This window comes from Malurus melanocephalus, unplaced genomic scaffold, assembly GCF_030028575.1.
Source record: "Malurus melanocephalus ecotype Western Australia unplaced genomic scaffold, MMel_1.1 scaffold_133, whole genome shotgun sequence".
In the NCBI taxonomy this organism is placed as follows: Eukaryota; Metazoa; Chordata; class Aves; order Passeriformes; family Maluridae; genus Malurus; species Malurus melanocephalus.
The window spans coordinates 184,076-201,016 of NW_026623365.1; the positions used below are offsets into that span (position 1 = coordinate 184,076).

At 37.4% G+C, this 16,941-nt stretch overlaps 1 protein-coding gene across 1 annotated transcript in view; it reads left to right on the forward strand.

Annotated features, from left to right (window-relative positions):
• Nucleotides 1-16,941, forward strand: part of SEMA5A (semaphorin 5A) — a gene marked incomplete at its 5' end in the record, with an annotated part of 210,120 nt that overhangs the window by 181,058 nt on the left and 12,121 nt on the right. Inside the window, 2 exons of the mRNA XM_057370806.1 lie at nt 6,746-6,964; nt 15,990-16,160. Coding sequence (XP_057226789.1) covers nt 6,746-6,964; nt 15,990-16,160 — 390 coding nt within the window. The remainder of the gene's footprint in view (nt 1-6,745; nt 6,965-15,989; nt 16,161-16,941) is intronic.

The following is a 16,941-nucleotide window of genomic DNA, read 5'->3' on the forward strand; positions in this document are numbered from 1 at the left end:
CATTTGGAAATAATTAATCATTGGAGCAATGTATGTGCGTGACCCCAGCCCGGTTGCATAGTAATAGTAATGTTCATCTGGGCAAAGGATTTTTGCTGACTAATACCAAAACTACAGAATATTTAAGTACTTTTTATTGAGTATTTGACGGGACAGAAACTATTATACATCTGTCTGTTCTTCCTAGTGAGTGCCCTTATAGCTTTGTCATTAATTGGTGCTCATTCTTTGGTTCTTTTTGGCCAGTGAATCTTTAATTATTCTGTAATGAAAGATGAAACTCGAGAGGTGTTCCAAGTGGCTGCATTAACTAATGCAATTCTGGTGAAAATAGCACATTTTAATTTGAGACTGTTTGCTTAGTGATTTTCTGATTATGGGTGTCACAGCAGTATGGAGTGAAATATTTGCTGAGGGAGGGGTGAGGTGGGGCACTGTTTTGATTTGCTGATGAGATTAAACTTGCTGACTGCCTCTGAATTGCAGGATTCCGGAGCACTTGCTTGCTCCTAGGTTTAGATGTGGGCCAGCACACCACCACTCCATTGCTCCTTGATTTCATTGTAAGAAAATACATGATTAAGAGACACGTGGAGTAGCTGCAGCTTTTGGAACAGAGGGAAGTCAAGAGAATGGGAAACCGTGAATTGTGGCAGACACCTTCACCATTTCTGGCGAGATAGAAAGAAAACATCATAACTTACTTCCTCCTGACCAGAACCTGGATACTGTGAAACATTCTTTTCATTATCTCCATGTTGAATTGTAGCAATTTGCTGGCTTTTACAGGAAGATTAATTCTGGTACGGAATGCTTGGCATACCTCATTACCAAAGATGTGTTCTGCTGAGATCAGTTCTCTGTTCCTTGCAGATAGGAGCCATTTGTTAGAAATTTTCTCATTGCCTACAATCTCCCACTGTGCAACTGTAGTCATGCCGTGTTAAGCAGAACCATGTTTCACTGTCAGATGCAAGCAAAGCAAACTTTCTTTGCAGTCTGAGCTWAGAGATAGAACTTCTTGCCAGAAGCCCACTAGACTCCTCCTGAGTGTGGTAAGATTTCTATCTCAATCAAGTAAGCAGTAGCATTTGCAGACTCCATTCATGCTTTTCTGATTTGAAGTTTGATTAAGGGGAAAGAAAAATAAATCTTGCTGCCTGCCTCTGGGTTTTCATACAATGCTCAGATAGGAGACAGCTATTTCAAATAAACTGAGATTGTGTACATTGTTGCATATCTTAACTCCATGTCTGTACAGTTCAGCATTTAGAGTATAGAATTTATATTACCTTAGGCTTTAATGTGTGCTTRTGAAACATATTAAATATCTACATTAAACATGCTGGCTCTCTGTAAGATTATCTGATATATAAACCATAATAATTTTATTGAAAATATACTTTTTTTATCCAGGGATAATATTTCACAAGTTACAAAGCTGTCTGATTTTTCTAGCTTGAATTTATCTTACCAAAGTCTAGACTCCATTGTAGTCTGCAAAGAGAGCTTTAGAACCCTGAGGAATGAGGGTTTGAGGAAAAGCATCCGATATAATGGGTTAAATTCACCCTCTGGAGATACTGCCTTCTTTCCACAGTGTACAACACAGGCAGCAATGGTGGGCTTAGACAMCACACCTGGCTTTGTGGTGGCCAGAGCTGGACCAGGTTAGCTTCCAAAATACCTTCCAAAAGCAATTAAACAAAGGCAATACTCCAATTTCAGTCATTTCAGCCTTAAAGAATCTTTTGTTTTCTTTTGGGTATTTTCCCCATGCACCTGGAAACCTGCATTTAGCTTCCTTGTTTTTGCTTCTCCTTCTATCTCAAACTTAAAAACAATAGTTATTTTTGATGGCAGGATGTGATTTAGTCTGAATTACTCTTTTAGTGGCTATGATTTAGTGTGAAAATTTTGATTAAATGTTCCCTTGTGTTACTCACAGGAAATCTATAGTGCTTTCAGAATTTATTACAGAATAGAACACGTGCTGTTAATCAGGAATGTCCTGTAGTCAGGAGGAGTACGTGTGGAGATGATCTCTTTTATACTGCGGCATTGAAGCTAAGCTGTGGTATTCTGAGTAAGAACAAAATTAATTCTGGAAATTAGAACTGAATTGGCTGACAAATTCAAGTCTGATGGACCAAATACAGCTCAGTGGAACTTTGGGTTAAATACTTAAACATAGAGAAGCTAGGTACAAGAAATAAACTTCTCATGTTAACCTGACATTTGCATGCAGTTTGGGTGTTTYAAATATGCTGTCTTTACATTGCATTAGTGTTTGCCATTACATTCTACCATTTCAATTTTACTGTTTTGAAGGTTTATAAAGTTTTTATAAGTTACAGGTATTTAGGCCTGAAGTTATATAAGTTTTACACTTCAATAATATTGTGAAATAACTTGCAGAATATCTTCAGAAAGTGGCAGCACTGAAATGATCTTTGCTTATCCTTGTTACCTGCTGCCCTTTAAGCAGTGTTTCATGCTGTCATTTAGAAAAGATTCAGGTTACTTGAATTTTGGCTTCAGATCATCTTTTCCTAAAGTCATGAACCTAGACTGCTTGGATAATTGAATTTTCTTTGTTAGGTTGGAACTGGAGGACATAAGTCATAAATCAGTCAAGTAATATAATTTATCASGTGTCACAGCTACTTCTCTCTTATTTAGAGCTGTATTACTTAGCTACAGGCTAGACTAGGGAATTATTAAACTATGTGCTTTATTAGAGCCTCACTTTTAAGGCAGATTAATTGAACTTGGCTGAGAGTGTTGAAGTTTTCAAGCAGAAGCAGGCCAACTCAAGTCTCACTACAGGCTTTTGCAAGGGCCTGTTTTTTTCTCCTTGCTAGTCAGGGCAGGTGACATTCATGTTAACTTATCTCCAGAAAGRATTAATTTCTTGTGTATTTATGAAGTTATTTCAATTCAAACAAAAAGTTTTAAAAAATTACCTAGAAATCATCAAATCATCTTGGTTTAGATTAGAATTATGAAAATTAATTGGGCAGTTGTTTTCAGTTATATGTGCATTAGTAAATCATCAGCAGAGCAGTACTAATTTCTCAGTAATTTTACTGATACTGAATAAAGCAGAAGAGGTTAAAATGAGAGGAGTCTTCTGTTTCCGTGTCAGTTCATATCATCTGTCTTCCCTGATTTTCTCTGATCTTAGAAGTTGTTGGTTATTTTGTCTACAAAATCACTGTGATTGCTTTTATTGAAGTTTTTGTAGTGCTTGCTTTCACTCATGGACCTTTTCACCTTAGAGAAGCACAGCTGCYTTTTTAAAATTGTACTGGGATCAAGTAGTTAAATCCCCTTTTCTAGCCTCAGTTTGCAGCCATTTATTACCTGAGCACAACTTCTGAGCAACTGAAAATGAGCCTCTTGGTAAGCTGCAAGCAGAATTCATGCTTCCAGTTGTTCACAGGGCTCTGAGTCAGTCACAGCTTTCTGAGAACAATTTAGTTTAGAACATTTGAATGATGAACCTGTCATAGAGGTCAGATCGAAATTTGATTTACAGATGTTCTGTCTGTCTTGAGAAAACTATTCATTGATGCTRTTGATGGTGCTATGACTAATCAGTCTCTTTGCAGATTTTACAACTATTTCTGTAGATGGGCTTTAAATAAGAAGAACTAAGGTTTTGTTTTGGCAACTAGGGTTTTGGTGCTACCATGATGAAGGCATTGGCCCTCACATCCTGGTTTGKCTATCTATTTTTATCTTGGGGGCAATAAGCTGAGAAAAACAGCTTATTGCCAGGTTTTGTTGGGTGGCACAATCTAGTTTCTGTACCTGGAGGAGGATTTAGAGCAATCTGAAAGTGGCCCAAACTGCAAACAGAAGTGACAAGGAAAGAAACCACAGTTCAATGAAAAAAAGTCAGGAGTTTTCAGTTTTGTGAACTTGCTCTGAAAGATTACAATACTTTTCTATTTATGCCTTCTCCTGTCGAATTTGATGTAATCTGTGATATGACTGGGACTCAGTTTTATACACATACTTACTTTCTGAAGGAATTTTGCTTGAACAAATTCTACARTGTAGTCTTTTGGTTAATTTTGCATTGTCCTCCATCCCCTCTACCACTTCAGTTAATATACAGGACTTCTCAGCTGCAGGACTCAGCARCCCAGGACTGGGTCCAGCACTCCAGATGAGCTCTCTGTTTGAATAATACTAGGATAAGGACAGTGTATTGGATATCTGTCTGAGGAGAAAATTCTTAAAGCTTCTTTATGAAGACTCTATTAATTACTGTAAAACTGTGAAAAGAGTGGTCCTTATAAAATTTTTTTAATGCTTTGGAAGGAACAAAACTCAGGGAAACGTTTGCTGCAGACCAAACTCCATGCTGAAAAGATTCTATGGAATATTTTTCCGTTTCAGAATTAAACTACCTTAGAGCTTTCCCTTAGAAGAATCCTCTCCCCAGTCCCCAATTTAAATCACAAGAAATCTAATACCATTGTGTCAGATAAGGTCACCCATTTTCCTTAGGACTTAAAAAGCTATACATTTTCTGCAAAAATRTCTTCAAAATATCCTAGTATTGTTAYGAAGTGATATACCCTGCAGTGATTTAYGAATGAAATGACTGGCAGTCTTGTCCGATTAATAATTTTTTCATTGTGTGCAGTGCTCTTAATTTAATAACTTAAAAAYCCCCTTGATTTAGAATTTTGGTACAAAAAATACTATTATTTTATTCTCACAGCTCACTGTGTGTGTAAGCTGAGCATTTCCATGATCAGAGTGATACAAAATTGCAAAAAGAAGGGTCTTACAGAGCAGGAAGGTGGACCTGTATTCATAATTCACATTCTATTTCTCTGTACTTGCTCCCTCTTTTGCATTTGAATGTATGTCATGTTTTTTTGAAATGCTGCTTTTAATATCTGTGTAATAGAATCTGGCTCAGCAGGAGAGAAATAGTTACCCTCTGTAATTCCTRAGAGGTTTTATCCATTTTTAGTAATTTTTATATTGCAGTTCTGATGTTTTCTTGTTAATTTCAAGTTTCTTATTACAAGTATTTCTGTGTCAATGCATTATCATTTCAATATTGCAAGTTACCAAGTGTTGAATAACAATATGCAAACCCTCGTCTGCTTTGGGATGATTGTGAATGTATKTCTTGGGGAAGAGCTCAAGCAGTGTTACTAATGCCACAGCCATGGGTGGAAATAGGATGGGCACTGCAAATAACAGGCTCCTCCATCATGGTTATGCAGAATGCTCATCCTGTTCAGTCTAGGGCTACTGTTGCACGGATTCTTCACAGTATTATCTCTTTTTTCACAGCATTGCTGGGTACATCTTCTGTTTCTTCATCTCCATTTCATACTCCCATAGTGCCTATGCTTGTGGGTAGGGCACAGAACAATTTCTTAAGAATAGACATTGGTGCTGCTGTTAGAGCTGCAGACMATCCCCTGCATTTCTCCACTCTTGATGATACAGTTCATCTACACTAATGTTCACAATTCTGAAACTCCCACGCAGAGAGCCAGCCACATCCTCTGCTGGCTCAAGTACCATTCTCAGGACCTTCTCTCATCACAGCTACTTAAATAACTACTTGTAATAAAAGCAGCAGTTATTGGCCCTTCAGTCACAGAGTTTCCAGTAATGCCAGTGCTGGGAAAGGTGAACTGCTTTGGCAACAGCAGGAAATCCCAGTAGTGTTGGTGGAGATGCTTAGTAGTGATGCTTACAGGTAAGGCTGCAGCTCAGGAGTGATTTCAGTTTTGTGCTTAGTACAGTTGAGGGAGTCTTTTCCCATGCAGGACCAAGCCCAAAAGTGACAAAGATACTCAAATGCACCACTAATTATTAGAACTGCACCCAAGGCTGTATCCAGGTGTTGGTTGTATGCTGTGAACAAGATCTGTTTGTCCACTTTCACTGAYAAATAGCAGACTTCATCCATTGCTATTTAATCTAATGCATCTTCTCTGTACTAAACTTACTTAGAAAATATGTTTTCCACTTGCCAGATGGTTATTTTAACAAGAAATATTCTATGGCTGATTTACGTAGCTTATATGTGGCTTGGAACACTTCAGCTCAGTGGAAAATAAACTGGTTTTAAAAGAGGTAAAACATTGCTCTTCTCAAAAGAGCAGTTTTGCTAGACTTTGTGGAATTATTGGTGGACACTGTCTAAAGTTTGAATAATACTAGGATAAGGACAGTGGACTGGATACTCGTGAGCCTCTGTGCACAGCCAGCAGCAATGGAGGTGGGCTGGGTAGAACAAGTGAGCAGAGCCCTGCAGAGGAACCAGGGGAGAAGCTCAATGAGTGATCACAAAAAGCTCAATCCTGTGTCCTTTGTCACCTTCTTCCTGTGAAACAGAGACAATAATATCTATGTTATATATTTGGAGATTTTCTGATGGTAATTCCTGTGTGAGAGGGAGATAATATTTATCATTCTTAGGTAGAGAGTAAATTGTCTAGTTCAGTCGATACAGCCATAAAGTTTTAACTGAAGTGTTGGATCTAACTCTTTGCTCTAGTTCTGTGCAAGTGATTATGAAATTTTTATTGTGGAAGAAATTTTTGAGGTGAAACTCAGGTCTGGATTGTGAGACTAAAGGAAAAACCCATCCTGTTCATATTACTTACTTTTAGAAGCCTAGGAGTAAAGAGGGAAAGGGTGTTTTGGGGTGAGATACTGTTTTCATTCAATATTACTTTTTTGGTCCTTATTTTATTAGGATTGTCAGGAGATTTCTTGCGTTCTGGACGATACTCTGCTCACACCATCAATGGTGCCTGGTCWCCCTGGTCACCCTGGTCTCAGTGCAGTCGTGATTGCAGTAGAGGCATCCGGAATCGCAAACGGGTCTGCAGCAATCCTGAGCCCAAGTATGGGGGACTTCCTTGCCTTGGCCCATCTCTAGAGTACCAGGAATGCAACATTTTGCCTTGCCCAGGTAAGTTTCAAATGAAATTAAAGAAGTAAAAACAAAGTAGCTCACCCTCAAAGTTATATCTTGCAATATTTCCTTTGTTGTTTTTTTTTTTCTTTTTCTATTTTAGTTGGTGAATTTTGGGTTTGTTTTTGTTCTTAAATCAATTACAGCTCAAGTTCACATTTATAATGTAAGTGGATTTGGGTAATATTCTTGTGTGATGGCAATAAATTTATCATCAACAATATTAATAGCTATGTCTTTCTTCACTTGTGAGACTGTAAAAATATCATTTTAGTAGGKAAACTTATAGGAAAGGAAAAGACAYAAGAATTCTGGCAAGACATGGTCTTTATTTAAAATCAAAATGTCATTTTCATCAATGTGGTTGCTGGCATTAAGTCTGTGCTAGCATTTAAGTGTAGAGCCACCAGTAAATAAGGTTCACGACTGATCACCAAATTGAATGGTAATTCAAGTAGGCCATAAAGATTGTTCTTGGAATCTTGAGTTTCTCCTTAATTTAAAGTTRTTTTATGATTCTGTGAAAGGGATTACAAGTAGAAGATATGTTTACAAGAAACTACTTTGGATTAAAGGTCATTGTTGTATCTCAGACACAGAGGGAAACAAAAATCTTGGTTTCAGTCTCATCTTACCCTTCATAAAACAGACATTCCAACTGAAAGGCTTTTGAGCTTTGCAGAGGCTTTGTGGGAAAAGAAAGGGGAAGGACAGAGGAGAACACATGAAGGAAAAAGGTGCTATTGGTTTAGGAGGAAAGAATTCAGGGTAAGAAACAATAGAGGAAGAAGAAAGACTGCTAGACTCAGTTCTTCCCAGCAGCAATGAGTAAATTTAGAAATAAGTTTTCATACATCTTTAATTGTATTAATTATGTATAGCAGTGCTGCATATTTTCTTGTTGAAGACTTGAAGCTTTTGTCATTTATCCAAGTGTAAAACTGAAGAATTACTATGTCAATATATATATATATATATATATATATATATTACGTATGTGTATCACCATCATAAAACATACGTGTGTATGAACTTATAAAACTGTATGCCCTAAATCATGGATACTTTTTTTTTTTTTTTTTTTTTTAATATGCAATCTTATTGCAGTGCTTTCTCTAAGGTTTTTAAGCCCTCTAACAGTCACTGTCCATTCTTTGAATCAGAATCTAAGCAGAAAACCTGTGCAGAAGACACCACATCCCTCTCAGGAGGACACAGTTTCTTGAAAAGCATGTTTCCATCTTGAATGAGCCTAAGCAATGTGTTTTGGCACACARCCTACAAATCCAGAAGCTCTGTGTGCCTTCTGGCTGTTCACTGAAAGCAAATTTCTCTGCAGGGTTATTGCTAACAGGAACAGTARGATTGTTTGACAACTGGAGTGCCCTGAGGCACTCAAGCCCTCAGCTGTCCTGCTCCTGGGGCAGATCCATGGGGAATTTCTGCTGAGGATCCCTGTTTTGATCTGGGAAAATGCCCATGCAGTCACTGAAGTTCTGAAAGAGACACTTGGTCACAACAAGCCAGCACTTTCTGGCATTTTTTTTGCTGTATCCAAGGAGGAAAGCAGCTTCAGTTGCTCATTGTGTAGCTTCTCTATCTGGGAGCGTGAACATCTGAGGAGATCAAGGGAAGAGACRAAGCTTCTCCCTGAATGTAGAGACATGAGCAGTGAAGGGCATTCACGTTTTCTACACTAAGCACTATTGGAGAGAGGTGGAAGGGAACCAGCAGAGAACCAGCATTTTTGAGAAAATTATAAAATTGTGATCCAATTCATCTCCATATTTGCGCAGCCCTAGTGCATGCTCTGGTTCATTATCTCCCAGACTATATTCATAACGCCTTGCTTTTTCCAGGATAATRAAATTATAAACAATTCTTTTTAATGTAACTGCACTGTCCTCCTAGTTTGGCAGTAGTTAACTAATTTAAAGATTTAGAAGACCATTGTATCAATGTGTGCAAGCCTCCCAGGGATGCATGCAGTGAAACAAGCTAGAACATAGCAACTCTTCATGGGCTCCTTCTTCCCTTGCAAAGGAAATTTCTCTATAGGATACTGCCTTCAGCTTCCTTTGGTCCAGGAGGTTTGATATAAGGTATCAGCTCTGCTCACAAGCTGAGGTAAATGATTGTGCTGTTAATACTGTTAATACTGTAGTAACTGGAGTGCCTTCATTAARTGGGCCTAGATTGTCTATAAAACAGGGCCAGATTTGTTCTTCATCCCTTGCTGTTGATTTTCACATTAAATGGTGTCTWGGATTTTGTCGTTTTTTTTCAAAGTTAAAATAAATCAAAGGTTTTCAGAAGTGGTATTTTTATTAAGCTCTGCAACTATTCACTTTTACATTTTTGAAAGAAATTATTTTAACCAGTGAAACATGCTTATAAATTAATTGTAGAGGTCTTAGCTGCTTATGAGATAGACAGTAGCCCAGACTAAAAAATGTGAAGTTGTAAGGCAGAAGTTGAAACTGTGCTTTGAATTTGAAAATACTTTAAAAGATCAGTTGATATACACTATAGTAGGCCTTTTTGAAGGAAGAAGTGGTGCCCTAATCTATCTAATAATTTTCTTTAGAGACAATTTTCGTTTTCCTTTTAGCACAAAGCAAATTTGAATAAAGATATAGAGAATGAATGAAGCATTTAGATGTATCATAGCCTGCAACAAAGAACCACAAAGTTCCTCAGCTACAGAACTACTGTTTGCCAGCAAAAAAACATAGGAGACTAAATCAAACTGCTAGTAAATCTAAAGGGAGAACTTTGCAAGCACTAGATGTAATTTTTTTATTGTTTCTTTTTTTTGAGACATGGGAGATTGGAATGTTATTGCAGAATAAGGCTTATCCATAAATTAGACCTGATTATAAACTTTTAGGAAGGAAATACGTTATTATTGGAGAAGCACACCAATAAATTTGAATTCTCTTAATTTTTAATCAGAGAGACAGAAAGGTTAGGGAATGTGAAGGGATTTTGTTCTGACCTTGACTTGAAATTTATGAGATTTTCCATAGTACTAGAATTAAAATTACAACATAGAAGAATCTGATGCTCTCTAAGATTTTCCTGAGTTCTCCCAGGGCAAGGACAGCTTCACCTTCTCCCTTCTGGCACAGAACCCTTTAGTTTCAGTCCAGCCCAGTTATTATACTTCCAGGAATATTCTGGTTAGCAGGAAGAGGTGTGATRGCAGCCATAAAGAACCCTTTCTGCTACTTCAATCTCAGGTTCTGCTTTTCTTCCTCTACTGGTTACTGCAGACAGGATCAACCCCTCATGCTGTAAACTGCTGAGAAAGRGGAGTGATGCAGAAATATACTGAGCAGTGTTTAGGTCATGCTGAAAGTCAGCAGGACTTTATGCTTCTCAGGGAATTAATCTGGTCTCAGTGTCATCCTGGAAAATACTAAGTTCCCTGAAGGACTAACACAATGAAAAAGCCCATGGAGCAATCAAAGTGCACAAGGCTGTCGTGTCTGGTTARATGTCTTGCAACAGCATCTTAAATGTACTTGCTAATATATTAATAGACAGAAATTGACAGTTAAATGCAGGATCCCAAAACTTAGAAAAATTACTGAAGTCATCTAGAACCTGCCTTCAGTGAGTTGTATTAAACCTTTTTTAAACCTGCAGGGGAGAGAGAAACTGATTTTTATTTTTTTTCTGCAGCAGTAAATGGTCCACTGATGTGCAGATTGGTAGCAGTCACTGGGCCTTTTGTTCAAAGTACTTCAAGGCAGAATATATAACAGTAAATTGAACAGTGTTAGAAAATTGTCAGAAATTGTATCCAGGTCTTGGAAGATTATTTGTCTGTATTGTTCAAGTTTTAGAATGATCCCTCATGCAATCCATCATTCAACTAACTATCACCCTCCCAAATAATCTGCAGAAATGGTTTGTGAGTCAGTGCAGGGTGAATGTTCTCAGTRCTCAGTTTCCATCTGGCTAAGCTACTTTGAGGGGCAGGAGAATTTGGACTATTGTCTTGCTCTTGCAAATTATGCTTTGAACCTGTGCCTCAGCCCTTTTTTTATGTCTCAGAGATGTGAATAGCATTTGAGCTGGCAAGAAATGAACTGAACAGCTTCAATAACTATGGAAAGGATCTGTGAATGCTCACTGACATTTCTGTTTTCTTTGAGTTGCTAATATCTGGTCAATAATAAAGGAAACTAAAATCAGTCATATTAGGGTTTGTTATCCCTGGGGGTTTGCAAGATATTTATATTATAAAGAGGAAAAAGTGATGAAGAGGAATGTAGTTTGCATGGTAAATTCTGCAAATCTACAAAAATTACAGGAAWTTGCTGACCAAAAGATCTGTTTGCCTGATAATAATAACAACCAAACATAAAGAACACTGTCATAGTTTACAAATATATTGTTATTTCTGTAGAAAAAGACAACTTTTCTTCATCTGTCTTTTGTTTTGTTTCCTKTTGCCTTCTTTTATATTTCTTTGCATAGGGACATAGGGACACTTGGCCAATGTGCCTTAATTAGACATTTAAAGCACCACGGTGTGAGCACCACTGAATAGCATGAGATGCAGGAGTTCTTGTTCCCTCTTCCCTCAGAGCATAGTGGAGGATCAGAGGGAGAGGTCAGTTTCCATGTTTTAGATTTGAAATTCTGATACTTCGTGGCAATATTCTGGGATTTTACCAATTTCATCTTTTTGTTATAGTAGTTCTAGTTTAGTTTAGTTTAGTTGTGGCATTTTAGCTGAGAACTGCATAAATTCATATATCACTACACTTGCTAATAACAATAATGAGTTTCAGATATACAAAAATCCTTGAAAGACTATTTAAGTGCTTTATGCATCCCCTAAAGCCAGTTGCTGTTTATTGGTTTTATTTTTTATGATTTTTTTCTTCATTCTTGATTTTATTTCCTCCTATTATTTTTTTTCCTTTGAAGTCATACTTGGCCACAAGAAAACACAAATGTATTTTAAAGAATAAACTTTATCCTGCAGCAACTTTTTWAATCAGGAGGAAAAAGAATTACTTCAGTAAATGGGGACTGAAGCCCATCTCATAGCATACCCAGATCTCTCTAGGCTGCTTCTGTAGCCAGCAAGAAGAGGGGTGAACTGCTCTTTGAAGCAACTTTTCTAACTTAAAAGTCTCTTACTGACTTAAACCCAAGTGGACCTTCAGATTTTGTTACTTCTCTTTTCTTAGAACCATTTGTTTGCCTTGTGTTTCTGCACTGTTGACTGTTCGTTTCATCCAGCATTGCTTTTATGAATAAAAGGTATCACAGAATCAAGACTTTGCCTTTGTAGACTGTGATGCAAAAATTGCTCTTTCCCCACACTGAAACAGGCAGCAATATCCCATAGGAKTGGGAAAAGCAGTAGGCTAAGTGATGTGGAATGGGATGATCCCCGTGTGTCTGGRAGGGAGCAGTAGGCTGCCCAGCATGCAGTTTATAGAGGAGCCTGCAATTCTCTCTCGTGTATTCCCATGAAAGCAGGTGAGGTCAGCGTGTCTGCCCACGCTTCCTTGTAAAACCCCAAGTGCATAGCAGGGCATCCACTTTACTTAATTGTCTCTTGGAAATTCTCCAGTAGTGTGGCTGTTTTGTCATGTCCTCAGGAGATCCCATTTCTGTGTGTTGTTTCTTCCCAGTACATCCTCTTCCCTATGGCGTGTTTTTTTCATTACAGTGAAGAAACATTTATTAACCTCAACAATGGCCAGTAGGAAAAAAGTTGTTTGCTCTACTGTAATGGAAGGAACATTGTTTGATAGCACCCTGCTAGCTGAAGAAAGCCTTCTTCCTAAAGGAACTAACCTCAGCAACTGTCAGAAAATGCAAAGACTTTAAATCTTTCATTGTGGAACTACTTTAATAACTTTTTTTGTCCAACAACTCTACAAAATTGTTATGTAAAGAAACTGTAGTGAAGGGATCTTTCCTTGCCACTGTGCATTTTTCCTCCTATATGAGGCAGAAATAACATTAAGGACTCCATGACAAAATGAAAAAAAAGAAAAAAAAAAACCCTCAAATGGTGCTGTGTTGCTAAGCAACTTAGAGAAAGATGAAAGAAGCCACAGAGCTCTATTTAGGTCTTGTAAAAACTCAAGCAGTAAATACCCACTCCTTTGATCTTATTTAACCATGATGATTCCTTATTATCCTCTGTTGCTGAAAAGTTCTGGGGACAAATGAAAGAGGTAGTTACAGCAGTCCTTGGAAGGTTAGAGATTTAAGAATGCAGCCCATCAGTAAACAGTTGCCAAAAAARCCCAGTTTTAATTGCACTGCCCAGCTCAACTAGGGTCAAATCTAACATTGTCTATTATMTTTGTCCTTCCCCACCTTCCCTAGACCCAGTCCTCCCTTTACCTCCTAAGTCACATAGTACAGCCATAATTACTGCAGTTGTGGAACATGGTGACATTCCTGGGTGTCACATCAGTCTCCGTGATCTCGGCCACCTGGAGATCGATGGCAGTTTCAAATGCACAGGCATTTGTAATTCTCTCTCTGGTCCATTGAAAAATAAGTAGAAAAGTGTTGTGGGTCAGTGTCTCCATTACAGTGAACAAAGCACYGGTAATGTGTGCAGACAATTTATTTTCTGTATAGTCAATCTCAGGCAGAATCAATTCTGTTTGTGGAGGTCTATATGATGCAGCAGACATGCCTCTGATTATTTGTTTGAGCTAGTCAAAGATCATGTTAAAGAAAAAACAAAAGAGAAAGGGGAGTATTTAGAAAGGTAAAGCCTTAATATTATATGAAATGAATGGCTTGGTAGGAACTTCTGCTTTTATTTGACATAATTTAAAAAGAAGGGGGAAAAAAAGCAAGTTCTGAATAAAAGATAGCCATACCATACCATGTGTTGAAATTGTTATAAAATTGCACAGGATATTTCACCTGAACTGGAGACAAATAACCTGTGGCTTTCTAAGATATGAGTTTGCATAATACTGCATTAATAGAGTTATCTCAGGCAAAAAGACATATTTGTTTTCCAGCAAAAAGTATGAATAAGAAAAACATGAGTAAGAGAGCAAGCCAGATATTCTGCCTAGATGTAGTATTTATTTATGATGGGTGGTATAAAACACTCTCATACATATGTATAGGTAGATGATTTGGTGTATGATGCAGCAATCATTGAATTCCCTAATAATGGAAATAATTTATTTAAATTGAATACTTGGAATATAGTACCAGATTACAGAAATCCTGTCTGTCGAATCAAGCTTCGGAGTCCAGATAAATTACTTGCAAAAGTTTTCACAACTTCTGTTCTTAGCAAGGAAGTGCCAAGTCCATGCTTTCTTGATGTTTAGGATGGTGTTGCAAATAAACAATACAGGGAATAAAATGCTGCATGTTCAACAATTTAAGTTGCAGGATTAGTAAATAATCTTAGGTATGCAATAGTGAATTGCCTCTGATTAGCAGTTGGAAACCTGAGGCTACCCTGCATGTGAAATTACATTAAAAAATACATGTATAGGTTTTGATATCAAAATTCTCCTAGCTCATTTTCTCACTATTGAATACTTTGCATAGAAATCACTCTACTCAATTCACCAAGTGCATTTGTGATATGCAATCCTGCAAGGCCAAAACAAATATTTTTCAAATGTTCTACATCTCCATCTAAGAGAGAATCTAAATGCAAATACCACGTAAAAATTTTCATTGTGAGCTAATTTTTTTAAGATTTGTGACCTTTTTTTTCTTTTTTGGTAAGAGATGAAGATGGAATAGCACTTCAGTAAACTATCAGAATCTGTCACTTGAAAGGGAATTTCATTAGTTAAAAAGAAAAGATCAAAAAGACATGATAAATAATTTACTTCCTTAAGAATTCAAGTGATAACACTTTAAATAGATGTGTGAAAAGAAATTAATTTGTTGTAGAATATGAAAATTTTGAAAGTTTAGGTTTTTGTCCTTTTTTTTTTAAAAAAAAAAAAAAAAAGATAAATGAAGAAAACACTGAGTTTCTTTGCCAAAGGAACACTTCCCTGCAACTAGAACATCTGACTTTGTCATGTGGCTACATAGAGCCTTTGGCAGATGGGCTGCAATGTGGGTATAAATACGAGAAATACATCCTGGAGCAGTAACTTTAAGAAGAGAGGCTCAAAGGAGCCAGACTGGTGCAGGCAATAAGGTGAACTTTCATTTAAATCTTGTCCAGTGGCAATGTGTCATAAACCATCTGACAAATGGGTCTCCCATGAAATTCAGCCTACATTTCAGAGGAATGTTCTGAAAACTCTGACTATAGAATAGTCTGACATACTTGTGTTAGTAAATACAGAAAGGGGCAGKGAGGGGAATGTAAGTAATAATATTTAGGGGAGAAAGCAAATAATATTTTTCTTCAAAAACTTGTCTTTGAAACTTAAAGTGACTTTCTGTCAATGTGTGTTGCTTTTTAAAACTTCTGATATTGTTTGGCTGCTTTCATCTGTGGTAGAGCCGTGTTAAGATTGTAACATTATATTGGTCCATCAAACCCTACAACYGTGTTAGATCATTTGAAACAGGTTGTAGAGTTAGGGCAATTCACCTTTGTTGTGAAACAATTCTGGATTCCTCCATCTTTCTGTTGCTATTATTGGGCTAAGTTTTATTTATATCCATAAAAAAACTACTCTGAGCTTACAATATTTCTGCTAAACAATCTTTGGTATTTTGTTTCCTCAAAACTGAGACAAGAAAAGGAAAAGAAAAAGAACAGATTCATGCCCTTAAAGATATTGTGATAACCATCGAAAATGTCTTATATGGATGAGTAATTTCGTTAGGCTTTCCAGCATACATGGGGCTTTTAAAAYTAAATTACATAGTGATACGATTAAATTTGTGGGAACTATGTTCAGTGACAGCTAAAAATATCCAGTGATTTCAGTGGGCCATGAGTTAGACCCACGGAATGTGAGAAAGATGAGCTGGATTATGTCTTGTCTCCCATCAGCTTGTAAAAATACAGTATTCTTTGTGTTCCCAGTGGATGGAGGCTGGTCTTGCTGGTCATCTTGGTCAAAGTGCTCAGCRACCTGTGGAGGTGGACACTACATGAGAACCCGCTCGTGCACCAACCCCGCCCCTGCCTACGGAGGGGACATCTGCCTTGGCTTGCACACGGAGGAGGCGCTCTGCAACACACAGCCCTGTCCAGGTACAGCCGATCAGCCCATCCCTCTTGGCTCTTTATRTGTCCCTGAATGAGGCATTCCCACTTAGGCAACATGATGTCCTTGATCTATTATTTAGAAGCAAATAACTGCTCTCCTTTATGAAGTGCACAGTCAGCTCTTGCGTGCTACAATGCTACATTAAATCAAGCACAAGCAAAATATGTTCTACAGGACACTACCTCCTTCCTCCCTCTTTAAAAATTAAAATTGAAGTTACCATGGCTGGATCTGGATTAAAAGTAAAACTGCAATATTTGAAATGGATCATGCAAACAGTTCATGAGGCTTTTAWTAAAAATGTCACAAGGAAGTGCTTTTGTTACACCACCAAACATTCACAGCAAGCAAATTGCTGAGGTTAATATTCAACACATGTTATCACTAGGTCCTTCAAGTAGATAGTATTTGCCCTGTTTTCATATGAAACACAAAGCTAACTTTGACGGGCTTTGTAAAATCCCTTCCTCAACTTTGGATGTTAAGGAACAAAGACTTGATCTTTTTAAATGAGTGYGGAGTGCTTAGTAGATGAAATATCTCAGCACTCCTGCTAGTTCTATGACATTATGGATCATGTCTATTTCTGTAACTTTGACTCTGCCTTTTGACTTACACTAAAGGAAACTTACTTCTTTCTAATAAAACTTAAGTGAGAAATTGAGATTAAAACCATATAAACTTTCATTTATTGGTGATTAATGGATTACAGGCAACAACAAAAGGAAAGAAGCAATCTGCTGCCACATTGTATTACTTGCTTCA